The sequence below is a fragment of the Narcine bancroftii genome, chromosome 2, assembly GCF_036971445.1.
Source record: "Narcine bancroftii isolate sNarBan1 chromosome 2, sNarBan1.hap1, whole genome shotgun sequence".
Taxonomy (NCBI): domain Eukaryota; kingdom Metazoa; phylum Chordata; class Chondrichthyes; order Torpediniformes; family Narcinidae; genus Narcine; species Narcine bancroftii.
The window spans coordinates 199,415,543-199,441,730 of NC_091470.1; the positions used below are offsets into that span (position 1 = coordinate 199,415,543).

At 50.8% G+C, this 26,188-nt stretch overlaps 2 protein-coding genes across 8 annotated transcripts in view; both read left to right on the plus strand.

Moving 5' to 3' along the window:
- LOC138754964 (uncharacterized) overlaps window positions 1-23,893 on the plus strand; it is a 39,696-nt gene extending 15,803 nt beyond the window's left edge. For 3 of the 7 annotated variants that reach the window (XM_069920049.1, XM_069920055.1, XM_069920054.1), the window contains exons 6-12: window positions 807-2,584; window positions 3,536-3,686; window positions 4,142-4,251; window positions 6,594-6,653; window positions 8,615-8,773; window positions 11,717-11,810; window positions 16,834-18,806. In XM_069920049.1, coding sequence (XP_069776150.1) covers window positions 807-2,584; window positions 3,536-3,686; window positions 4,142-4,251; window positions 6,594-6,653; window positions 8,615-8,773; window positions 11,717-11,755 — 2,297 coding nt within the window. In that variant the 3' untranslated portion in view covers window positions 11,756-11,810; window positions 16,834-18,806. Of the gene's footprint in view, window positions 1-806; window positions 2,585-3,535; window positions 3,687-4,141; window positions 4,252-6,593; window positions 6,654-8,614; window positions 8,774-11,716; window positions 11,811-16,833; window positions 18,807-19,652; window positions 20,379-22,626; window positions 22,795-23,810 lie in introns of those variants that run through there. The other 4 variants (XM_069920050.1, XM_069920052.1, XM_069920053.1 and 1 more) reach the window with 4 other exon arrangements.
- A 49-nt stretch (window positions 23,894-23,942) lies between these two features.
- Window positions 23,943-26,188, plus strand: part of dvl2 (dishevelled segment polarity protein 2) — a 61,565-nt gene continuing 59,319 nt past the window's right edge. Inside the window, exon 1 of the mRNA XM_069920056.1 lies at window positions 23,943-24,192. Coding sequence (XP_069776157.1) covers window positions 24,032-24,192 — 161 coding nt within the window. The 5' untranslated portion in view covers window positions 23,943-24,031. The remainder of the gene's footprint in view (window positions 24,193-26,188) is intronic.

Sequence of the window (26,188 nt, forward strand, 5' to 3'; positions counted from 1 at the left end):
CTGGGTCTGGTTAGGAGCAGCCCTTTATGACCTGCCAGTAGGCGTGGCCACGGCTCTCAGCCAATCACTACTACTATGTGTAAATATATACATCGGTGATAGTATCCTGTACTATCACACCTCTATCTTTAATTTTTTTAAAATTTAAATTTAATTTTTAAATCTTAGACATGCGGCACAGTAACAGGCCATTTCAGCCCGCGAGCCTGGGCCGCCCAATTACACCCAATTAACCAATTAAGGGTGGGAGGCAACCAGATCACCCGGAGGAAGCCCAGCCGTGGGGAGAACATTCAAACTTCTCGCAGACAGCGCAGGATTAGAACCCCGGTCCCGAGGGCTGGAGCTGTAACTGCATTGCACTAACCGCCCCATCCCATGCTATCAATGCCTTTCATAATTTTATACGTTTCTATAAGATCCCCTCTCATTCTCCTAAATTCACAGTCCCAGTCAACTCAATCTCTCCTCCAAGGCCAACCCCCCCCCCCCATCCCCAGTCTCTGGAATCAACCTGGTGAACCTGTAACATAAATGTTTTTTAAGTATCGGTAGGAGAGAAGTGTGGAAGAGACCAAAACTTGACAGCTTCATGGGAAGGGGGCCCAGAAATTTTGAGCAAAGTCCTGTGGTTTGTGGGGGGTGGGGGGAAGCATAGCCAAAGGAAGGTTGAGAATGGCTGGCCCAGAGGAACACGATGTGTTGTAGGTGGTGTTCGCAACCCCCCCCCCTTGCTTTGAGCACACCCTCTTCTGTTGACGTTGAGCCAGTGCTGCCGTTCGCATTCGTTTTGTCTTCCTTTCCAGCCTCCCCATGGTACGAAATCTGCTACGGTCAGCCCAGGTCTCGCCAGCCCTTCGTTGTAAGGGAGTTGGAGGAGGGCGCCTCATCACTCGAGGGGGAGAGTGAGCGAGAGGGAGGCCGTTACTGGTTCCGTGCTGGATTGGCGGCTGGGAGAGAATATGCAGCCATTGGATCTGGACTGCCCCGAGTGATCGGACGAACAGCCAAGGAGTCTCCCGCCCCCCACGAGGATTGCGGCAAGCAGACGGCGAAGTTGAGTGATTCTCCCGAGGACGAGGGGCCTCTCACAAGTACATGGAAACCAGGGAAGCGATCCCGAGCTCAGCCACGTGCTGCTGAAGGGACCCAACGGCCGGCAAGCAGAGGTAGAAGAGGTGCTCGGAGGTTGAGTCCTCCAGTCGCTGGTGGCAGTCGCCTTGGAGGGAGGGTGAATTCCCCAGGAGCAGCCCCCTTCTCTGGCCACCTTGTAGCCTCTTCCCCCGAAAGATTCGCTGATGCACTGGAGCGCCACGCCTTTCATAGCAGCATGTCTGATTCAGAGCTGCGTCCAAGGCGCCGTCGGCACATAGGACGACATCACCACCCATTGGATGTCAACCAGGAGTATACCAGCCATCCATTGGCTGTTGACCAGAAGCACACCCACCTCCCATTGGGGGTCAATCAGATGCAAGCCCACCACCCATTGGCTGTTGATCAGAATCACACCGGCCATCCATTGGCTGTTGACCAAAAGCACACCCACCACCCATTGGGGGTCAAGCAGATGCAATCCCACTACCCATTGGCTGTTGACCAGAAGCATGCCCGCCATCCATTGCCTGTTGACCAGAAGCACGCCCAACACCCTTTGGCTGTTGACCAGAAGCACGCCCACCACCCATTGGCTGTTGATCAGAAGCACACCCGCCACCCATTGGCTGTTGACCAGAAGCATGCCCGCCACCCATTGGCTGTTGACCAGAAGCATGCCCGCCACCCATTGACTGTTGACCAGAAGCACATCCATTGGCCCCTGGCTGTTTCCGACAGCCAAACCCCCCATCGCTTGGCTCCCAATCACAACCAGTCCCAGTATCCTCTGACCGTTGATCAAAATCGCGCTCATTGTCCGTTGACCGTAATGGCAAAGGGAGCTCCATCCCTGCCCCACACCAGACCGAAAGGGAAGCAAGTCCATTTCCTCCTGGCTTCTTCCGAGCAATCAAGTCCCACCCAAAGCCATTTGGTCAACAAGCAAAAGCAAATCCCATTTCCATTGGATTCAAAGGGAAAAGAAGTTAAATCCTCACTAGTGGGCAAGCAAAGGCAGGTCTATTTCCCATTGGCTGTTGGAAGGAAGAAAGAGTTCCTCCATCATCCAACACCGGTCAAGGAGAACGATGTTCAATACCCATTAGATACCAGGCCAGTTGCATCCCCATTGGCTGTGGAACAGAAACCCATTCAGTACCAACTGGACTTCAAGGATACAGAGGCGATAATCGATTATGTTTTGGATAAAAGGAAGGACAGGGTTTCTTCCTCCTTGAAACACTCCTTTGGATTGCTGCCTACTCACCAGAAGATGCTTTCAGGACAGAGCAGAGGTGGCCCTGCTGAAACAGCAGATAAAACACAGTTACTGGTTTTCGAGCCAGCTGTGCAACCTGCCTGCTGGCATGCAGAGAAGGATCCTGGCAGGAGTGGGGGCGGCAGGCTTTGCGATGGGCCAAGCGGCCACGGGGACGACTCTCGGTGGAGTGAAGGGGCGCCGCGGATGGCTGAAGGCCGACCAGAGGTAAAAGGAGGATAGTGGTACTGTCATTACAATCGACAACTGGGGGTGGGGTTACCTTGGTCTCAGTGGGTGGGCTTCCTCGCAGGGCATGGAGTGGGTGGGCTACCCCGGGGCAGGGAGTGGGTGACCTTCATTGGGCAATGGAGCGGGTGGGCTTCCCTGGGCAATGGAGCGGGTGGGCTTCCCTGGGCAATGGAGCGGGTTGGCTTCCCTGGGCAATGGAGCGGGTGGGCTTCCCTGGGCAATGGAGCGGGTGGGCTTCCCTAGTGCATGGAGTGAGTGGGCTTTCCCTCAGGGGACCGTGGAGTGGGTGGGCTTCCCCCCAGGGGGACACGGAGTGGGTGGGCTTCCCCTCGGTGAGGCACAGACCGTTTGGGCTTCCCTAGGCCATAGAATGGGTGAATTTCCACAGGGCACAGTGGGTGCCTTCCTCCCTTTCCCATGGGGAAACAGCAGGTGGGCCTCCTTCCTCCCCAGGGGCATAGAGCGGGTGGACTTTCCCCCTCCCCAGGTTACGGAGCAGGTGGGCTTCCCTGGAGCTTGGTGGGAGTGGGCAGGGATAGGATGTGGGATTAGTCAGAGCTCTGCCCTTCCCAGGGAGTCAATGGGTGATATCTCAGGGCACGTAGGGGAAATGGGGGCAGAGGCTCTCCCATTGCCTTCTCCCTCCATCCCTGCTAGAGATCTGAGGTGAGGGGCCCAGGAGATGAGTGGGGGGGGGTGGTGCACCACTCTCCCACGGTAGTGTGTTGTCCATGGCCAGATGGAGACACTCTTTCTCCTCCCCTCCCATCCAAGGCTGTAGGGGTTTTGAGTGAGAACACTTTCTGGGGAGGGTTATTTGGTCAGGGGAGAACTATTTCCCCGGTCCCGGGAAGGGAGGGGAGGAGGCCAGTGGGACCTTTGGTTGGAGGTAGAAGGTTTTCCGCTGACACTCCTCTCTCTGGGAAGACAAGGGACAGGACAAGGGTCCTGAGCAGCTCGCGGCGGGGGCAGGACCAGCAGAGAGCCCAGGACAAAGTGAGCAGACGCCGGACAGCGAGAAGGAGAGTGGGTCATGACCGGCCTCGCTCCCCAGACCCAGGGGACCCACTGCCTGCAGGTATGGGGTGGGGATGAGGGGGTGGGGATTTAGAGAGAGGGCATGGGGAGATTAGTGAGATGGGGTGGGGGAGCTGGTGTTGAGGGGTGGGAGAATGGGAGTCGGAGGGTATGGGGAGCCTGTGGTGGGATAATGAGGGTGGGGGTGGAGGTTGGGTGTCAGAGGGTGGGAGGTGGGTGTCAGAGGATGGAGTGTGGGGGAACAGTGTTGGAAGGTATAGGGTGCGACGGAGGGTGGAGGTTGGGTATTGGAGGGTGGGGGAGTGGATCGTGGTGGGGTGCTTTGATGGAGGTGGAAATATATGATGCAGGGTGGATGATGGAGGGTGGGGCTAGTTGTTTGAGGGTGCAGGACTGGTGGGTGGGTGTCAGAGGGTGGGTGTGATAAGGCGTGTCCAACACCTCGGTGGAGTTCTCTTGAACCCTGCTACCTTTGTCACCCTGTTGAACACACAGAAAGTAGCAGGGAGCCTGCGTCCAGCAAGGTGAGAGGTTGGAGTGGCCCCTCCAACTCTTCGTGGTTCAGCGATGAGTCTCTCAAAACTCAGCAAGCCCTGGAACTGCGGGTGAGACACAGGGTAACAAAGGACCCCTCTCCCCTCTCCTCCCCTTTCTCATTTCATGGACCCCCACCCATCATCCCCTCCTGATCTACAACATTGGGCCCTGGGAAAGGGTCGCACCTTCAGGAGAGAGAGTCTACCCCCATCCCCTCGTTGTACTCTGTACGAGACGTCTGCTGATCTGCTCGCCGAGCAACCTCGCCCCCTGCTGCACTGATGCCTTTTTCCACAGTGTCTGTAATTTCGTTCCTGCTAACCCTCTAATTTCCAGAATCAACCAGGTGAATCTTCTTTGTACAGTAAAACCCCTAGTGTCCGGCACCTATGGGGGGATTGATAGATGCCGGATAAGTGTATTTTCCGGTTGCTTGAGACTCACTCTTACAATCCCTAACTAAATTTTAAATTTCAATTTACTGAATTTAGACATCCAGCGCGGTAACAGGCCATTTCAGCCCTTCAGCCCGTGCTACCCAATTAACTGTGCTACACCCCAGGTACGTTTTGAACGGTGGGAGGAAACCGGAGCCACCAGGGAAAATCCGCACATTGAGAACAAACAGTTTAAAAAGCAAAACTACATTGTACTTACACTGAACAGAACTTAACTTGCATGAATATATAAACCATAAATAATTTTACTTTATTTTCAGTCACATTCTTTGAAAACTTTTAATCGTCGCCACATTTCCAAGGAGCCGCCCGAAAGACGAACAATAACATTATAATTATCCCTTCCCCCCACCCCAAGTTTTTAGATAAAACCTGACTAATATACTTAATAATATACCGATAAAGACTCTTACGAAGCAGGCAGCCAATGGCGAGCAAGTTCATCCTGGGTGATAACATTTTATTCAATCCCAACTTTATTTAAACAGTAACTACAAGCAGAGCTCTCTGTGGGCAGAGTATTTGCTCCCATCTTCACCAAAGGTTTATACATTACTTCAGAGAACATTTACAATTTTAAATTTTTAGCTACATTTAAAAAATTTTTTTTAGACATACAGCTCATAGCTGTAACCCCCCCACCCCCCACAATTGACCTGTAACAACCCCCCTCCCGCCTCCCCCGGTACATTTTGAAGGGTGGAAGGAAACCGGAGTCCCCGGAAGAAACCCACACAGACACAGGGAGAACGTACAAACTCCTTACAGACAGCGTGGGATTTGAACCCTGGTCCCGATTGCTGGCGCTGTAACGGCATTGCACTAACCGCGACGCCAACCGTGCCGCCTGGTTAAATTTATTTATTTGCCTCTATTTTTTTTTGCTGGTTGCTGAAATTCCGGAGAAAAGTTGATCTTACTGCATAGGTGCCTAACCTTTTATCTGGGATTCCAAACGCCAGCAACCTCTTAAAAACAAGCACTTTTTTTTGGTAGATGACATTACGCAAAAGTAATGCTAATTTCCCGTAATAAATTCTCCATTTTCAAAGGGAGACCCCCTCCTCCACCCCCAGTCCCTCGTGGTCCCTGTCGTTCCCCGTCGCCACCCCCGGTGGAAAGGTGTCTCTTGGCTCCCAGGACCCAGTGGGAGAGAAGCAGGTGGCAGCTAGCTCAGTGCGGGAGCAATGGCCATCTTCCTTACCCACAACTCCCACGCAGATGGAACTGCTCTGGCGGGGTCGCCGCGATCCATAAACACCAGGCTCGGCAGCACTGTACCCCTGCTCCGAGGATTTAGATGGGGGTGGGGGTTGCAGGGGTGTTCCTGAAGACCGGCCCAATGAGCTGGTTGAGCGTCTGAAAGCCGCCAGCACTTGGCTCAACCGCCTCAAAGGCCCGCTCCTGCAGCTTTGCACCTCGTGTCCTACCTTCTGCGTCGCTTGGCTGCTGGCTCCCAGCAGCTGACACTGGCCACCTCTTCCGATCTCCATGTCAAGAGCTTGATGTACGGTGCACATCGAACCACCGCTCAGCAACCAAACCCCCCCCCCAGCCCGGTCAGCACCTCCCCCTCCCCCACCCATTGCGCTCAGCCTGGCTCTAGGGGGGGCTGGCAGACGAGGGGCTGGGGGGGAAACGACAGATGACCAGGGGTGGTCGGGAGGGGAGGGACAGATGGCCAGGGGTGGTTGGGGGGGGAGGGACAGTTGGCCAGGGGTGGTTGTGGGGGGTCTAGGAGTGAGGCATTTGCTTAAAGGGACCAAAATCAAACTGATTCTGAACAACGGTGATCCCGGATAAAAGGTCAGGCAGCTGTATATCCTTTCTCAAGTCAGGAGACCAGACTGCGCGCAGTACTCCAGTTACGGCAACTCTCCAGAGTTGCAATAGAACCACCTTGCTCTTAAATTTGCTGTGGAAGCCCATTTCCTTCTTGTTCTTCTTGGCAGAAAGCTCGATTACGAAAAGCATCGACCAATGAAAAGCAGTTTCAGCTGGCTCAGGATGAGGTGAGTGCCGCCTAGCGGGGAGGGAAGTGCCTCCTGAGTGCCCCTGAGTGACAAGGGGAGTGGGAACATGGTGAGGGAGGGAGGGAGGGTTAGATTACATGGCCCGAACATATGCAGTGAAATTCAGGTGGGGTAGGGGGACATGAAGAGATTCAGTGGTGGTCCAAAGGCTCCGGATGCCAGAAATCTGAACCACCCGAGAACCCGACTTTTCGAAAACTCTCAAACTTTTAAAATTTAGCGGGCTTTTGTGCATGCCACAGATGCACAGTGGCATTTTTCATTAAAACTCGTTTTGATAAATGAAATGGGCTGCATTTGCTAATGAATAAATTATGAAAATTTCTTGATTCCTCCTTAAATTTAAGAACAGCAGGTCCTCACCTAAGAAAAATCGCTGGAGAAACTCAGCAAGTCTAACAGTGTCCTTTACGTAACCGATGTTTCAGCCCTTCCCCCTCCCCCCCCAACTCTTTAATTCTGACACTCACCGGCATTTCCTCCCTCTTTGATGAGGACTCAAGCTCGAAATATCGGTTACGCATCTCTGCCTTTGCTACATAAATGACACTGTTTGACCTGATGAGCTTCCCCAGCATTTTATGTTTCTACTCCCCAGCCCTGGGGTCCACAGAATTCTGTGCTTTACCCAGGTCCTCCCTTAACATTGTTCTTGAAAAGTGCTACTTTCAGTGAAACGATATTCAACGAAACCAGTTTTATAGCGCTGTAAAATCCTACAGTATTTTATTTTCCTCATCAACGTTATAATGAGACAACGTTGAACTAAATGGCGTTATTCAAGGTCTTGCTGTTCTGCCTGAGAATCCTGAAAATCTGGACCAACCCAATCTCCGAGCAGTCCAGCTTTGAATGGTAACCCCTCCCCCCCCCCCCCCCCCCCCACGCAGACACAGGGAGAACCTACTAACTCATTACAGACAGCAGGTGGATTTGAACTGGGTCGCTGGCGCAGTAACAGCGTTGCACTAACCGTCCCACCCATTATTGATGTTTCCCGGTATTTGTGGGGTGGGGGAAGTGCATGGAGAAACCAAGGGCAGGCAGAGAGAAAGTCTCTCTCCATGTTGGGAGTGGGAGACTAAAAAAATTAAAGGCAGGGTTTCGAGTGAACTTCGGAATGGTAGAGGTGAGAGGAGCTTGGAACCTTTTCAGTAACTCTCAGAATCAGGATTTATTAGGGGCATGTCGTGAAATTCGTTGTTTTGTGGCAGCATCACAGTGCAAACATTCATATAAACCACCGTACAAAATAAATAAATAAAAATGGAACAAGAAAAAGTCAAAGTGAGGCAGTGTCTGATCATTCAGGAAACTGACAGTGGAGGGGAAGAAGCTATCCTTGTGCCGCTGAGGGCTCGTCTTCAGGCTCCTGGACCTCCTTCTCGTGGTAGCAGAATGAAGAGGGATTGGCCTGGGTGGTGGTGGAATCTTTGAGGATAAAGGCTGCTTTTTTAAGACACCGCCTCATGTCGGTGTCCTCGATGGAGTGAAGTCTAGTGCCCTCAATGTTGCAGGCCAAGTTAACATCCCACTGGAGTTTTTTTTTCTTGTCCTGAGCATTGGCACCTGCATACCAGCCTGAAGGCTCTTCACGGTACACCTGTAATTCTGTCCATTTTAAATCTGGGATCGAGAACAATGCGTGACTGGTGCTGCTGAATGACTGAAGTCATAGGGTGAAGTTGACACTGGCAGATAGACAGAGGGGAGCTGCCAGAGAGGGTTTAAAAGGCAGATCCTTGCTGACGAGAACAAAATAATCTCAGAGGCTGAGTGTTTCCAGCATTTTTCTCTCATTTTTACTTTGGGAAATGCGAGAGTGGAGCAAATGCTTCTCTGTGCAGGAGCAGGTGACGCCCGGGCAGAATGCGACCATGCGATGTGGCAGAGTGAGGGCCAACTGATACTGACCTCCTCCTCCTCCTCTGGGTTTGCAGGCGTTTGCTCTGGATCTCCTCCGGCAGGAGATGGCGGCTGCGAGCTTGGCTGGCGCACAGGAGCAGTCGGATCTGGTGCAGGCAGACGAGGGTTTCCTTGCCAGGAGGTGCATGCAGTCTCCAGGCAGCGACAGTCCCTCCTCGGTGAACGTAGACTGGGTGAGTCTGTGGTCTATCCGCTCCCCTCTCAAACAATTCTGCGGAATCAACTTGCAAAGGCATCCAGGTATGCGCTGCTTTACGTCCACGATATGTTCTGTGAAACTGGGCGTTATGCGATGTGGACGTTGTGTGAACACTATATTACTGTACACCAGTGGTTCTCAACCTTTTTCCACTCATACCCACTTTAAGTAATCCCTCTGCCGTCAGTGCTCTGTGATTAGTAAGGGATCGCTTAAGGAGGTATGCAGGTGGAAAGAAAGTGTTTGAAAGCCCCTGTTTTAATTGTCCCTCATTGACTCGTTATGTGCACCATTTCACAACTCCAAAGGAAATGGGCCAATGACCATTTTTCTCAAGCAAAATATTTCAGTAACATTTCGGTCTAGAGCAGAGTTTCTCAACCTTCCCTTCCCCCCCCCACATCCCAACTTAAGCAACCCCTGACTAATCACAGAGCCCCGATGGCACAGGGATGACTTTGGGATGTGAGTGGGAAGATAAAGGTTGAGAACCCTGGTGTACACACTTAGCAAAACTATATGAGACACTGATCTTGTGATTGGATTAGATTAAATTTTATTGTCATTGAGCCAGTACAGACAGAAAGTAAATGAAATGCAATTAGCATCCAACCAGAAGTTTAAAAAATAGTGCTCTTTACAAATAACTACGCGCGAATTTAAAAAAAAAAGTCTTCAGCAAGCAACAATTGTAAAATTACTGACAGTACAATGTGAGTTCAGTATTGCTCAGTGCTGTGATTTAAGGTTCGGCAGAGTCACCACCTTGGTGGGGGGTGGGGGGGGGCAAAGCTCCTTGAGCCTGCTGGTTCAAGAGCCAAGGCTTCTGTAGCGCCTAACAGATGAGGGAAGAGTAAAAGGTCCATATTTAGGGTCAGATGCAGCCTTGATCATTCTCTTCGCCCTGCCCAGGCAGCGTTCTATGGTGGGCTATTGGATGCCGGTAATCAACCTGGCAGTTTTCACCACCTGCTGAAGTGCCTAACGGTCCAATGTGAGATGATTGCCGTACCACACTGAGAGGCCGTGGATGAGAATGCACTCAATCCATGGGACAGAGGTGAACTTTCTCCATGCCCTGCAGGGAATAAAGGGCTTCTTGATCAGGATGGAGGGGTTCAGGGACCGGGAGAGATCACCGGAAATGTGGGCACTGAGGAATTTGGAGCTTGATACACGTTCCACCACTGCTCCATTGATGTAAATAGGGGAGTGAGAGTGGCTTCCAGCACGCCTGAAGCCCACAATGATCTTCTTGGTCTTCTGAACGTTAGGAGCCAGGTTGTTGTCAGCATAACTTGCGGCCAGGTGCTGGACCTTGTCCCTATAGGCCGTCTCGCTATGACCTGTTAGATTTTTTTTTCCACTTGTGTAAACACTTTCTTAGCCTGTATCACACGCACTTTAACAAAGAGGATCAGGGCCATCCACAACACTCGTCTCAACTCCCTCGTTGTGCTCTGCTGGAAGAGTTTCAGCTCGAATAACCTCTGAGACAGAGTATATAGAGGTGTTTGGGGGATAAATTGGGAAAGATTTGTTAGAGCAGGTCACATACAAACACTTTAAAACACAGAATTTTTGCAGGAGTTTTGCAGTGCTATTTTGCAAAAGGCAACAATGTAGCAACAGATTGCAGCAGCTATGTCTGGAAAACAGGTTGCTGTCTGGAAGGTCATGTGATCTTTGCAGGCAGAGGCAGAACAAGAGTTGTTCTCAGAGTGGGAGGGAGTGAGAGAGAGGAGATACACAGACTTCGGTTCCAGAAGGACAAGCTGGCAAGCTCTGGGGATGATGGCCTGGTCAAAGGAGAGGACGGGCTGTCCGGTCTTTCCCTTGGAATAGAGGAAACAGAAAGAAACTCTGTGCTGACCTGAAAGAAAGAGGTTATCATCTGGAGAACCCTGAAAGGGGGCACATTTCGTCAGCAAGACACCGAAGTGGCTGTCCTGGAACGAGAAAACTCTCTCTCTGAAAACCAACAGGAACCCTTCTGGTAACCATTTACCTGTTCCGCACCTCAGCCTGGTGAACTTGAACTTTATTAATGCTAACTTCTGTGCACAGTACAAGAATTGCCTGCAACCAGTGAGATTGGACTGTGAACCAAAGAACTTTTCTAAACTCATATATCACATTACGCACATCTGTGCTTAGCATTGGGGGGGGGTTAAGTGAGTCAATAGAGATAAGTTAAAGTTTGATTCTATTTTCATGTTCAAAGATAACTAAAAGCAACTTTAGTTTAAGTAACCCTTTGTTTTGGTGCATATCTATTGCTGTTGGGTTTTGGGGTCCTATGGACTCGTAACAGCTCCATTGATGAACTGTCGCTCGGTAATGCTTGAAGGTCCTGACCGAAGCTCCTCTTGGAGGGGGGGGGGGGTGTCAGGTTCTTCAGGAACATGTCCAGAGTTTGCTTTTCCTTCCTGAATTTCTTTATCTTCAGCAAACACTACATGGGCATCCCTCTCTATCAGTGAAAAGCATCACCGTTTCCCTTCATCTCTTTAGCAAGCTGTTGAGGTCTGCAAAGAATGTGGCTAACCCCTTAACACCTGTTTCTCTCCTCCTCCTGTAATTTCCTCTTCCCTTGCCTCTTCTTCAGTTCCGGTTATGTCCGCTACATCCCATTCTCCTATTGGGATTTCTGCCTGAACCCCATCATAACCCTACTGGACCACGGACGACAGACATATATTCAGTCGGATGTTGCCCGATCAGACGTTAAGCAGTGCACACCTAAATTTCCGAAAGGCCCTGTCCCACGCAAGTAGAACCCCCCCCCCCCCCCCCCCCGCCCCAACCGTACACAGACGTCCAGTGCCTTGATTGGTAATTTCCTGAGACCGCTGTTGATTCTGGGATTTGGATTTTACCTGCGCGGTTCAGTCACCTCCCTTTGCCTCTCCTCCAGGATGAAGAACCGAAGGCGTCAAAGTCGGCCTACTTTTGAAACTATCGTGAGTGACCACAGGACATACCCTGAACAGGAGTCCCTCCCTGCTCTGGTGAGTGTGGATGCGAGCTGGTAGCTCACTAGGCAAAATGTCCCTCCATCGTAGACTGGCAGCCCCACATTCTGACCCTTGTCCGACATCATTCGAGAAGGGAAAAGGTAAAAACACACTGGAGAAACTCAGTAGGCCAAAAGTGTCCTTCCTGTAGCAAAGATAATATCCAATCTTTCGGCCTTGAGCCCTTCTTCAAGGTATGAGCAAGTTATGCCTTTCAGAACTTAAGAAATGGGAGCAGGAGTTGGCGTCCGGCCCGTCGAACCTGCTCCGCCATTCAATGTAATCGTGGCTGATCTGATGATGGGCTCATCTCCACCCACCTTCCTTTTTCCCATATCCCTTAGTTCCCCTACTATGTAAAAATATATCCAACCTCTTCTTAAATATATTTGCCGAGGTCTCCTCCACTGCTTCCATAGGCAGCAAATTCCACAGATTCACCGCCATCCGGGAAAAGTCATTCTTCCTCGTCTCCGTCCCAAATTTGCTATCCTGGATCTTGAGGCCATGTCCCCTAGTTCTGGTCTCCCCCCACCAATGGAAGCAACTTACCTCCCTATCGATGCCTCTCATAATTTTATACTTTTCTATAAGATCTCCTCTCATCCTCAATTCCAGCGAGTACAGTCCCAATCTCTCCTCATAGGACAACCCCTCGTCAATGGGCTCAAGCCCGAAATGTTGGTTCTGTATCTTTATCTTTGCCAAAGGAAGTACACTGTTGACCTGCTGAGTTTATCCAGCTTGTGTTTTTACTTCAACCACGGTGCCTGCAGACTTTCGTGTTTTAATCCAGAAGGGAAATATCCTTCTGTGTTTCAATGAGACCGCCTTTGATTGCTCTACACTCCACTGATTAAAGAGCTGGTCGGCTCTCCAACGCCCCAGAGCCAACCTCTTCGAACTCCAGATAGACAGGGGGGGAACCAAAACGCTGTTCCAGGTGTGGTCTCACCAACACTTTATTCGAGGTTCCCGACCTTTAAATTCCTCTCCCATGCAACCACCCTTCCCTTTGCCAGCCTCACTGGGCCTGCAGGCTGACTTTGTGTATCTAACATTGTATTCCATCTGATAAATCACCCTTTCGCCTCCATTCCCTCCCCTGCCATTCATTTTCTTCACAACTTGCTCTCTCCCACCCACTTTGACCATCTGGCTCTGATGCACCCAATCCTTCATGAAAGATTGTGATTAGTTGTGCCCCCCATGGGAGTCCACTGGTCACAGTTTGATGAGCCAGTTACCCCAGCAGGTTTAATCAGTTGGTCAATTCTCTATCAGGTGAGACCTCACGGAGTGTTGTGAGAAGTTCTGAGTTTAAAAACACACTGAAGTGTTGGAGGAACTCAGCCGGTCTTGCAGTGACCATAAGAGATAAAGATATCTTGCCAATGTTTCGGCCCTGATCCCTTGTAGACATACATACAGTATGGTAACAGCCCATTTTGGCCCATGAGTCCATGCCACTCAATTTACACCCCATTAACCTATGCCCCTGGTACATTTTGAACATTGAGAGGAAACCAGAGCTCCCGGGGCAAACCCGTGCAGACATGGGGAGACCCCGTACAAACTGCTTACAGGCAGCGAGGAATTCGAACCCCAGTCCGGTCCCGATCGCTGTCACTGTAAAGGTGATGCGCTAACCGCCACACCGACCGTGCCACCCTTAAGAAAGGGTGTGCTGATGTTGGAGAGGGTTCAGGGGAGATTCACTGGGATGATTCCGGGAATGAGAGGGTCATCACGTGAGGAGTGTTTGATGGCTCTTGGCCTGGACTCGTTAGAATTTAGGAGAATGAGGGGGGATCTCAGGGAAACATTTTGTATGTTGAAAGGCATGGACAGAGTAGATGTAGAAAGGTTGTTTCTCATGGTGAGACAGTCTTGGACAAGAGGGCACAAATTCAGTATTGAAGGCCGTCTGCTTAGAACAGAGATATGGAGGGATTTCTTCTGCCAGAGGGTGGTAAATCTGTGAAATTTGTTTCCACAGACGGCTGTAGAGGCCGGGTCAATGGGTGTTGTTAAGGCAGAGATTGACAAGTTCTTGATTAGCCAGGGCTTCAAAGGTTATGGGGAGAAGGCCAGGCATTGGGGCTGAGTGGGAGAATAGATCAGCTCATGATTAAGTGGCGGGGTAGACTCGATGGGCTGAATAGCCTCTTTCTGCTACCTTGTCTTGTAGTCTAATCCCAGCCATTTTCAATGGGGGCCACAGCACTTTTAAGTCAGAGCCTTGTTTTCTTTTCACCTTGTGCAACACAAATATTTTTTAATGTGGTTGGTAGGAGACCAAAACGACCGCTTCTCAGGGAAGGGGCCCTGGAAATTTTGAGCAGAGTCCCGAGGGGACCTTAGCCACAAAGAGGTTGAGAATGGCTGTTCTATCCACCCATTTCCAGGATCTCCATTGCCCCAAACTGCAGACCGTTATGTCAACCATCCCCACCCCCCCAAAATTGATTGAGCGTACAAGTGCGCCGAGCGTAGAAGAAATAGGTGTGTGTTCCTTGTATGTCCAGGGCAGAGGCAGGAGTGGGAGTGGCAGCTCTGAATTTTGTGGGGGGGGGGGGGCGCTCTGATTGGAGTGCATTAGAAAATTCAAAAAGTAAACTAGCACAGGGTTTTAGCCTTGTACATGTGAGCTGTTATAACTACAGGGATATTTTTGTAAAAAAAAATTAGTTTCTGCTGAAACACAGCACAAAAATTTTATAGACAGTCAATTTGGTGTCACCCGGTGTGGTCTGCACCCCCCCCACCCCCCCCCCCACCCAGTGATGCCAGTGCCAAACTGGTCAATTCCAGATTTTCCTTTGGACATATGTGGCCAACTGCCCTCTGTCTCCATCCTTACCTGAATAGGATTATCACAGCACGGAACATTGGTGGGAGCAGACCTGGAGTGTTCGGCACATTATCAGCTGGAGGGGGGGCGCAGAGAGTGCTCACAGAGGTGTTGCCAGTGAGGTTGGGGAGGAGGCTGAGGGGGAACCTTGTCATGAGGAGGCGTAGGTAGGGTGGATAGTCTTCGTCTTCTTCCCAGGGTGGGGAGAATCTGGAACTGGAGGCTATGGGATGGGATAGGGGGGAACAGATTTGGGGGAGGATGGGCATAGAGCAAGCTGCCAAAGGAGATGGATACAATTAAGACCCAAAGACCATGACATAGGATCAGAAGCTGGCCATTTGACCTATTGAGTCCGTTCTGTCAGCCCACCATGAGCTGAACCATTCTCCCACTCAGCCCCACTCCCCTTGATACCCTACTATTCTCTGCCTCAAAAATGCCCAGACCTGGCTCCCACAGCCACCCCGGGTTGAAAATTCCAGAGGTTCACCACCCTTTGGATAAAGAAATCCTTCCGCATCTCCGTTTTAAATGGGCGCCCTACATTCCTGAAGTTGTGCCCTCTTGTCCTGGACTCCCCTACCATGGGGAAACATCCTTGCCTCAAGTACTCTGTCCAGGCCTTTCAACATTCGAAATGTTTCTATGAGGTGTCTTTCCCCGCCCACCCCATTCTTCTGAACTCCGAAGAGTACAGTTGAAGAGCCGGCAAACATTAATCCCTTCATTGCAGGAATCAATCTTGCAAATCTTCTCTCCAATGCCAGCTCATCCTTTCTTAAAAAAGGAGCCCAAAACTGTACCACCTACTCCAAATGAGGCCTCACTAGTGCCTTATGCAAGACACTTAAGTGGATATGGGCTGAAACCGTACCCAAGCTTAGCAATAAGTGCAACGCTGTTACAGCACCAGTGAACCGGGTTTACTGTAAAGTCTGTAAGGACTTTGTACTGTTATGAGCCCAGAGGACTCCAAAACCCAGCAGCAATAGATATTCACCAAGACAAATGGTCACTTAAACTAAAGTTGCTTTTAATTATCTTTAAACATGAAAACAGAATCATACTTTAACTTAACTAACATAACTTAACCCCCTTCTAATTCAAAGCGCACGTGTATGTAATGTGTGTGTAAGCTCAGAAATGTTCTTTGGTTCACTGTTCAATCTCACTTCTCATTCCTCCAAGTTCACTGGTTGCAGGCAATTTTTATACTGTACACAGAATTTAACAATAAAGTTCACTTGGCTTTGGTGCTCAAAAGGTAAATGGTTACCCGCTCAGGAAGGTTCTTGTCGGTTTTCAGAGAGAGATTTGTTGTTCTAGAACAACCACAACTTCCATCAGTCACCTTAGTGTCTTGCTGATGAAACTTGCCCCTTCAGGGTTCTCCAGATGATAGCCTCTTTCTTTTAGGTTGCCACAGAGTTAATTATTGTTTCTCTTATTCCAAGTGAAACATTAGACAGCCAGTCCTCTCCTCTTGCATGAACCACAAGGGCTTTGACCAGGCCATCTCCTAAATGGAGCTCTCCATAAACTTGCCAGCTTGTCCTGTTCCAGTCCCAGTTGCTTCAACTGGCTGTAATGCTGTACAAGTGATCTCTCTCTCTCTATCTCTCTCTCTCTCTCTCTCTCTCTTTCTCTCTCTCTCTCTCTCTGAGAGAAACCCTGTTTGACTCTCTGCTTGCAAAACCACATGACCTTCTTAGAACAACGAGTTCTCTTCCAGACAATCTGTGGCTCCAACAAGATCTTTCATCTGTTGCCTTTTGTAAACAACGATCCATATAATAAGATCTGTTTTAAAATGTTTGTATATGACCTACTCTAGCAAACCTTTCCCAATTTTTCTCCCAAAAACATATCTATATACTCTATCACAGTACATCTCCCTGTGTCTGTGTGGATTTCCTCTGGTATCCTCCCACTGTTCAAAACATGCCAGGTTTGTAGGTTATTTGGGTGTAATTGAGCAGCATGGACTTGTGGGCTGAAAGGGCCTGTTAACCTGCTGAATGTTGTATTGTAAAAAATAAATTTTCCATCTGCTGACAGTGCTGGGGGCTGAGAGCAGGATGCAAAGGGAATTGAAGTGGATTTCAGCAGGTTGGAAGAATGGGCAAATAATCTGGGAACACGTGTTGTCATTGGTTGCAGGGAGAACCAGCGACGTCCTCGTACACCAGCCGCTGAGAGCAAATGTGCAGGGAGCGAGCGACTGGGAGGGAAGCGGTTGGTGGAGCCTCCTGGGGTTGAGGAGCAGGATCAACGCGACATGGGGCCCTGCTACGGCCGCATCTGGAGTGCTATGGGCAGCGTCGGGCTCCTGCTGGTGAAAGGATCAACCTGCCGACGGTGGGGGGGTGGGGAGTGAGGCGAAGAGTCACCAGACAGATCCCTGGGCAGGTGAGGTGGTTGTATGAGGGAGAGATTGGGTCAAGCAGGCCTGTGTTCACTGAGAGTGAGAAGGGATCTCGCTGAAATGTACAAACCTCCACGGGTTGGATGTGGATCTAGAACATCCGTTCTCAACCTTTATCTGGCTCCCTTCAGACTCTGCTCAAGGATTATGGCTCTCTTCCCTGTAAAACGGCCAAGTTAAGTTGGTTTCTTGCACATTCTCTCCTCCCAACTACTTTTATTAAAAAAAAATTATGATTTCAGTCCACAGCTCCTCTTAAACGAGGGGGGGGGGTGGGTTAAAAAAAACCCTCCCCCCATTGAGAATGGCTGCTCTAGAACCAGGCTCACAGTACCAGGTTACAGTCTTATTCTGTGCATTTCTGGTCACTGCATGGCTAGAAAGATGTGCAGGCTTTGGAAAGTGTGGAAGAGATTCACCAGGATGTTGCCTGGTTTGGAGGTCAATGCTGATGGTGCCAAACCGGCTTTCAGGAGAGCTCAACAACCTTTACCAGTGTTTGCACACGCCCCCTCGTTTAGGGCGCTGGTCAAAGTGGCGACTCTCTGTCTGCCTTACGATAGCCAAAGGTGAAAGAATTTCACGGATGTTGCATTCTAAATGTAGTATTACGTGACAATAATGGAACCTTTACCCTTAGAACGTGAGAAATAGGAGCCATTTGGCCTGTCGGGCCTGCTCCACCAATCAGTGAAATCGTGGCTGATCTGATGATGGGCCCATCTCCACCCACCTGTCTTTTCCTCATATCCCTTACTTCCCCTACTGTGTGATAAAACCTGTTCTTAAAGATATTTACTGAGGTCGCCTCCACTGCTTCAATGGGCAGCAAATTCCACAGATTCCCCACCCTCTGGGAAAAGCAGTTCCTCCTCATCTCTGTCCTAAACCAACTCCCCCGAACCTTGAGGCAATGACCCCTAGTTCTGGTCTTCCCCCAACCCCACCAATGGGAACAAACTTACTTACCTCTGTCTAATCGATGCCGTTCATAATTTCTATAAGATCCCTCTCATTTTTCTCAATTCCAGCGAGTACAGTCTTAGACGACTCAATCTCTCCTCGTAGCCTAACCCCCTCTTATCTGGAGTCAGCCCGGTCGGTGAACCTCCTCTGCACCGCCTCCAAAGCCATTAACAGGTTTGTACATTTCAGTGAGATCCCTTCTCACTCTCAGTGAACACAGGCCTGCTTGACCCAATTAACTCACCGCCTCCAAGTCCATCCTTGGTCAAGTCAGGAGACTAGAACTGTACGCGGTTCTCCAGACACTGCCTCGCCGGGACCGTGTACAGTTGCAGCAGAATCTCCCTGCTCCTAAATCCAATCCTTTTGGTGCTGATAGAAAGTCGGAGGGTGGGGAGAAATAAGAAGAAAGGTAACAATTCTGAAAATGCTGATGATCCAGCAGGTGGCAGTGTCTTCATCAGAGGTCGTTGATCTGCAGAGGGTTTCTGGTTCTGACTGAACTGTTCTCAGTTCTGGGCGGAAGCAATGGAAGACCCAGTGCTGTGTCGCTGAGAACCTGCAGTCTCTCTCCCCGGGAGTGAGGATGTGCTGTGGTCTGAAAGGTGATGGCAACAGGTTTTGGAGTCGCCTTGTGCGGATTTTTTTGATTTTATTTCTTGAATAACCCAAGTTTCTGTACATGATGAAAGGCTGTATATTTTTGTTTCACCATAATAAATTAATTTATTCTTCTACTTTATGCCGAGTGGAGGATGAGGATTCAATACGTGGTTCTACTGTGGTACCAAGAGTCATGGGGAAGCATTGTTAGTTTAACGCCATTACAGTGACCCGGGTTCGAATCGCGCGCGGTCTGTATGTTCTGCGTTGGTTTTCCCCGGGGGCTCTGGTTTCTTCCCACCCTTCAAAATGTACTGGGGGTTGTAGGTTAATGGGGTATATTTGGGCAGCACGGGCTCGTGGGCCAGTCCTGTATCAAACCCACCCCCTCCCGACCTGCATCAATTCCACCCCCTCCCATCCTGCATCAATCCCACCCTCTCCCCAGCCCTGTATCAATCCCACCCCCTCCCATCCTGCATTAATCCCACCCCCTCCCCAGCCCCAGGATGAGAACACAGGCCTGTGGTGCTCTGGTAAGATGGAGATTGTGGAGGAGATTGATTAGCAGGAGCCAGTTAGTCCCCATGGACTGTTTAACTGGTCAGGTAAGAACACACAGAAAGACTGGAGGAACCCTTGCAGCGTCCATGGGAGGTAAAGATACATCACCAATGTTTCAGGCTGGAGTCCTTCTTCAAGGTGGAAGCAAAAAGCAGGCGGGCATCCGAATTAAAGACAGGAAAGGGGGAAGAACGGGGGGGGGGTGTTGAATGCATATAATAAGGTGAGAATTGAGGAGGTGGTAGAGGCTGAACCATTCGGGCCTTTTAAGAGACTCAGGCACGGTATGAAAGACAAACAGGGTTACGAGGTAGAAAGAGTTTAGTTCTTTTTTGTTGGAATATATTCTGTATATCAGCACAACATTGAGGGCTGAGGGACCTGTTCTGTGCTGTAATGTTCCATTTTGTCTCTGTAAAAGGACTTGTGGCCGACCAGGGGTACTCTGGCTTTGGTTTGTTAAGCAGTGTCGACTGTGGTTGAGGAGGCCGATTCTGGAACGGCAACGGTTGCTGCATGTGCAGGGCCGTCATTAAATTGCTGTCCGCTCTCGGGGATGATGAAGAGCACCTCGCCATTTGAAGCGGTCATCTGCTGCATCCTCCCAGCGCTCTGATCTTTAAGGCTTTCGTGTCGAACTTGCAGAGGTCCTCGCTGATTCTCTGTAAAGGAAGTCCCTTGGTAATGAAAAAGGAAGAGAGGGAGAGAGAGAGAGAACTAGAGGAAAGGAGACGGGGAAGAAGATGGGGTGGGGATTTAATGGAGACCGGAGAATTTAATTGGTCCGTTTTTATTTCTTTCTGGATCACATGACACCACTCCAGAGACTGGAAGCCAAAAGCCAAAATGCGTAAGGATTGCTGCATTGCCAGATGTACCTTTATTTGGACCAGATGTTTGAATCAGTATTGTCTTGAACGTGCCACAAAATGCATTGTTTTGCCACAGCGTCACAGTGAAGATATTGCTATTAAATTACCATTAAAATAAATTAGTTCAAAAAGAAGAGAAAGTCAAGCCGTGTCTTTGGTTCAGGAATCTGATAGCGGAGGGGAAGAAGCTGTCCTTGTGCCGCTGGGTGCTCGTCTTCAGGCTCCTGGACCTCCTCCTCGATGGTAGCAGAGTGAAGGGGGCACAGCCTGGGTGGTTGGGGGGGGGGTCCTTGAGGATGGAGGCAGCTCCCTTAAGACACCGCCTCTTGTAGATGTGCTCGATGGAGTGTGGACTGGTGCCTGTGATGGCGGGCAGGAGGCAATGTCAATAAAGGAATTTTGAATAGACCTGGTCTTTGGTCACATTGCAGTTTCAGTCCCTTGCTAACTTCAGATTGCATCTCCTACAATATTATATAACCATGTAACAATAAAAGCATAGAAACAGGCCAAATTGGCCTTTTAGTCCACGCGGAACACTCTCCCACCTCACCCCACTGACCTACACTCAACCCATAACCCTCCATTTGTTTCCAGTCCATATACATATCCAACTTCTTAAATGCTAATATCGAGCCTGCCTCCACCACTTCATCTGGGAAGCTCGTTCCACACACCCACCACTCTCTGAGTAAAGAAGTTCCCCCCCCTCATGTTTCCTCTAAACTTTTGCCCCCAGCTCATGCCCTCTTGTTTGTCTCTCCCCTTCTCCCCTTTTCTTAAAGGAAAAAAGCTTCTCCACATTCATTCTATCTCTACCCCTAATTATTTTAAATAATCAATCAAATCAAATCAAATTCCCCTCTCCACCTTCTACGCTCCAATGAATAAAGACCTTTCCCTATAACTTAGACCCTGTAACCTCGACAACATTCTAGTAAATCTTCTCTGCACTCTCTCCAATTTGTTGATATCTTTCCTATACTTTGGTGACTGTACACAATACTCTACTTTTGGCCTCACCAATGCCTTGTGCAATTTTAACATAACATCCCAGCTCCTAGACTCAATGCTCTGATCTATAAAGATCAACATACCATAAGCTTTCTTCACTAATCTATCGACAAGCGACTTCACCTTCAGGGACCATTATTCTGTTCTACTGCACTTTTCAGTGCCTTACCCAAATATAATCCTTCACACTGCATTAAATTCCACCTACCATCTTTCAGCCCACTCTTCTAACTGGCCTAAATCCCTCTGCAAGGTTTGAAACCTTTCCTCACAATCCACAGCTTCATATAGACCACATTTACTTTTTTAACATAAGAATTATGGATTAAGAAGGCTTGGCATGCAATAAAACAGTGCAGTAAACGCGCTGTACGATTCTTATTTAAGGAATTTATGCTTTCAGAAATTATGAATTATTTTTCAATTACATTACTGTTTTTGACATGTTCTCACTTTGCTTGTACGAATGAGTATACATTAACTTGATAGAGGGCTACAGGAGACTTGATAGAGGGCTACAAGATTATGAGAGGCATAGATAGGGTGGGCACCCAGCATCTGTTTCCCAGGGCAGGATCAGCAAGCTCCAGAGGACACAGGTACAAAGTTAAGGGGGAGAAGTTTAGGGCAGACATCAAGGGTTTTTTTTCCACAGAGAGTTGTGGGTGCTTGGAATGCCTTGCTAGGGATGGTGATGGAGGCTGAAACACTGGGGGCATTTAAAAGACTCGTAGGCAGACACATGAATGAAAGAAAAATAGAGGGTTCTGGGGTAGGGAGGTTTTAGTACCTATTTTAATGAATGAATATGAGTTGGCACAACATTGAGAGCTGAAGGGCCTGTACTGTGTTGCATTGTTCTATGTTCTATAGACTCTTACTTTTGCACTTTATTGATTTCTTTTTCCTCACTGTATTGCAGTAATTTCTTTATTTTAAATCACAAAAATCTCCAGATACCGTGGTTGAAGTAAAAAAAGCACAAACTGCTGGGGAAGCTCAGCAGGTCAGACAGTGTCCTTTATGTAGCAAAGGCAGAGATATGCAACCGACGTTTCGGGCTTGAGCCCTTCATCAAAGTGAGAGGAAATGCCGGCAGGCGTCCGAACAAAAGAGGGGGGGAGGGGGATAGCTGGGTGGGAAGAAGACAGGAAAAGGGGGAGGGGAAAGAAAAGACGAGCCGGTTTAGTGGAAGGCAGTGAAGTCGTTGTTAAGGCCATCTGGCTGGAGGGGGCCCAGATGGAACATAAGGTGTTGTTCCTCTGATCTGCAGGTGGTCGGGGTGGGATAGTACACAAGGCCATGGACAGACAGTCCACGTCACACTCCTGCACTCACATGTCATCTCCTGCCTTTGCCTCCATCCCCCCCCACCACACTTTTCTCGTACTTTGATGAAGGGTTGGTGATGTATTTTTGCTTCATAAAGGGCACTTTGACCTGTTGAGTTTCTCCAGCATTGTGTGTTTTTAACATTTCTTAATTTGTTTATGTGTACCTTGTGTATAGTTTTGTCTTCCACGACCAAGAGAATGGCTGTACGAGACGTCGAAATGGAGTGCTCGCAAAACAAACTCTCACTGGACCTTAATATGCATGACAATACACTTGAACTTGAATATTTTTCTATGAATATATTCTCTCAGCCTTTGAAATCCTTCCACAAAAGAGGACTCGGTGCCACAAAGACTTGCACCATCAGGTTCACGAGCAGCTGCTACTCCTCCACCATCAAACTCCTTAATAACCAACTGAATCAGGGACTCATTTAAGGACTCTTACTTGTGCACTTTATTTTGTTCTCTCTGTTGCACAGTCAGGTTGTTTACATTTCTCTATTTGTTTACAAATATACATATATCCTTGAGTGCAGGTTTTTGGACGACCAGATTCGGATTTCAGATTTAAAGGTAAAGGCTCCATTATTGCCATGTAACACTACATTTAGAATGTAACATACATGAAATTCTTTTAACATTTGTCTACTGTAAAGGTAGACAGAGAATGCCACTTTGACCAGCGCCCCTCACAGAAACGTACAGCATCTGGTGTTCCAAAGTGGTCTCCCCTCCAAGTACTGACCAGTCCTGTTTATTGTCAGAGTACATACATGACATCACATACAACCCTGAGATTCTTTTACCTGCAGGTGCAGCAGAAGGATCACTAATTGGTAGTGCAAAAAAACCTGTACACAGCGAGAAGCACGTAGATAGCAAATGTAAACAAACTGACTCTGCAGTACAGAGAAGAAAGAAGAAAATCAATAAAGCGTGCAAGTAAGTCCCTGATTGAGTTTGTGTTGTGGAGGAATCTGACGGTGGAGGGGGAGCAGCTGTTCTTGAACCTGGTGGTGCAGGTCTTGTGGCCCCGAGACCTCTTTCCTGATGGCAGCAGAGAGAACAGACCGTGCAGTGGGTGGGTGTGAGATCCTTGATGATCGCTGCTTCTTTCCCAATGGCAGCGTTCCCTGTAGATGTTCTTGACGGCGGGGAGGGTTTTTCCTGCCCTGTCCTGGGCGGTGAAGGGCTTTACGCTCATTGGTATTGATGTCCCTGTACCAGACGTGACACAGCCGGTCAGCACCTCTGCCTGGCCTGCAGGGAAAAGAATTTCAGATTTGTATGTGATGTCATATATGTACCCTGACAATAAATCTGGAATCTGAAATCTTGACCCTAATTGATATTCAGGAATCCCCATGACGTCATGAATCCTCAGTCCATTCCCGTGCGCGTAATGCGCCATGACGTCATGGACTCCGATGCCGGCGCTGGAGGACGTGGTCCACAAAGCCGTAAGGACGGTTGCCGGCGGCGTGGTGACATAAGACGCCGGCGGGAAGGTGGGGGGGGGTGGTCGGTGGAGCAGCCGGAGCTCGAGCCCGGGCCGTCCGCCCGCCGCCGCTGCCGCCATGGCCGAGACCAAGATCATCTACCACATGGACGAGGAGGAGACGCCGTACCTGGTGAAGCTGCAGCTACCCGCCGATCGGGTCACGCTGGCCGACTTCAAGCTGGTGCTCAACAAGCCCAACTACAAATTCTTCTTCAAGTCCATGGATCAGGACTTCGGGTAGAGGAGCGGCGGAGCCTGCCCGGGGGGGGGGGGGGTTTGGGAGGGGGGACCAGGGATGGGAGGGTGGGTCAGGGGAGGGGGGGAGGAGAGGGGGGGAACCAGGGATGGGAGGAGGGGAGGAACCAGGGATGGGAGGAGGGGGGAACCAGGGATGGGAGGAGGGGAGGGGGGGGAACCAGGGATGGGAGGGGGGACCAGGGATGGGAGGGTGGGTCAGGGGAGGGGGGAGGAGAGGGGGGGAACCAGGGATGGGAGGAGGGGAGGAACCAGGGATGGGAGGAGGGGAGGGGGGGAACCAGGGATGGGAGGAGGGGAGGGGGGGGAACCAGGGATGGGAGGAGGGGAGGGGGGGAACCAGGGATGGAGGAGGGGAGGGGGGAACCAGGGATGGGAGGAGGGGAGGGGAGGAACATGGGAGGAGGGGAGGAACCAGGGATGAGGGGAGGGGAGGGAGGGAGGGAGGGGGAGAGGAGGGGAGGGGGAACCAGGAATGGGAGGAGGGGAGGGGGAACCAGGAATGGGAGGAGGGGAGGGGGAACCAGGAATGGGAGGAGGGGAAGGGGAACCAGGAATGGGAGGAGGGGAAGGGGGTGGAACCAGGGATGGGAAGGAGGGAGGGGGCCCCGGGGTGGGGGGATAAAGTGGGGCCCAGGGGGATGGGAGCTCAGGGTTTGGGGCTCAGTGGAGAGGGGGGCCCGTGGTGGAGCGGGGGAGGGAGAAGGGCCCATGGTGGGGGGGGGAAATGTAGGGGGGAGGGGGGTCTGGCCGGGGGTATCTTGCCCAGAGAGATGGGTGGGGGATGGGGATCTGTCCCTGGAGGGGGTTGTGGGGTAGGGTTAATCCAACCTGAGGGATGGTGGATCCTGCCTGGGGGTGGGGGATGTTTGTATCTGTCCAGGGGTGGGGATGTGGTGGATCCAGCCCGGGGGAGGGGGATCTGTCCCTGGCGGGGTGGGGGTTGGGCCTTGCCCAGGGGATGGGGGTTGGGCCTGCACAGGGGGATGAAAGGGCTCAACCTGGGGATTGGTGCAGGAGACAGGAGGGGGTAGAGGGATTGGTGTCGAGAAAAGTCCTGGCGAGGTGGGGGATCCAGTCCAGGGTAAGGGAGGGCGAGGGCCTGGGAGCAGATGAAAGGAGAGCGAGGGCCAGGGCCAAGGGAGGCCAGATGGGGAGAGGGGACGGGAGGGGATGGAGAACCAGGGGATGGCCTGGAATGAGGTGGGGGGGGGGGCCGTGAGAGGTGGACAGGGGGAGGGTTGGGTGACTGGGTCTATGTAGTGGAGTGGCGTCTGCAGCGGGTTGGAGGGGAGCGGGATTGGCTGGAATCAGGAAAGAGGGCGGGCTGGGTAAGGGCGAGACTAGCCCCCGGGCGAGGGGGAGACCATTTTGTGTCCTCGATTTCCCCCTTCCCACCCCCCCGTGAATCCTTTACTCCCCTCATCCCCCCTGTGGACCATTTACCCCCCTCGTCCCCCCCATGGACCCTTTACCCCCCCCTCGTCCCTCCCGTGAACCCTTTACCCCCTTCGTCCCCCCTGTGGACCCTTTACACCACTCGTCCGCTCCCTGTGGACCCTTTACCCTCCCTCGTCTCCCCCCGTGGACCCTTTAACCCCTTCGTCCCCCTGTGGACCCTTTACCCTCCTCGTCCCCCCCTGTGGACCCTTTACCCTCCTCGTCCTACCCCTGTGGACCCTTTACCCTCCTCGTCCTACCCCTGTGGACCCTTTAAACCCCTCGTCCGCCCCCTGTGGAACCATTACCCCCCCCTCGTCCACCCCCTGTGGACCCTTTACCCCCCCTGTGGACCTTTTACCCCCATTGGACTCTTTACCCCCCCAGTGGACCCTTTACCCCCAGTGGACCCTTTACCCCCAGTGGACCCTTTACCCCCAGTGGACCCTTTACCCCCAGTGGACCCTTTACCCCCAGTGGACCCTTTACCCCAGTGGACCCTTTACCCCCAGTGGACCCTTTACCCCCAGTGGACCCA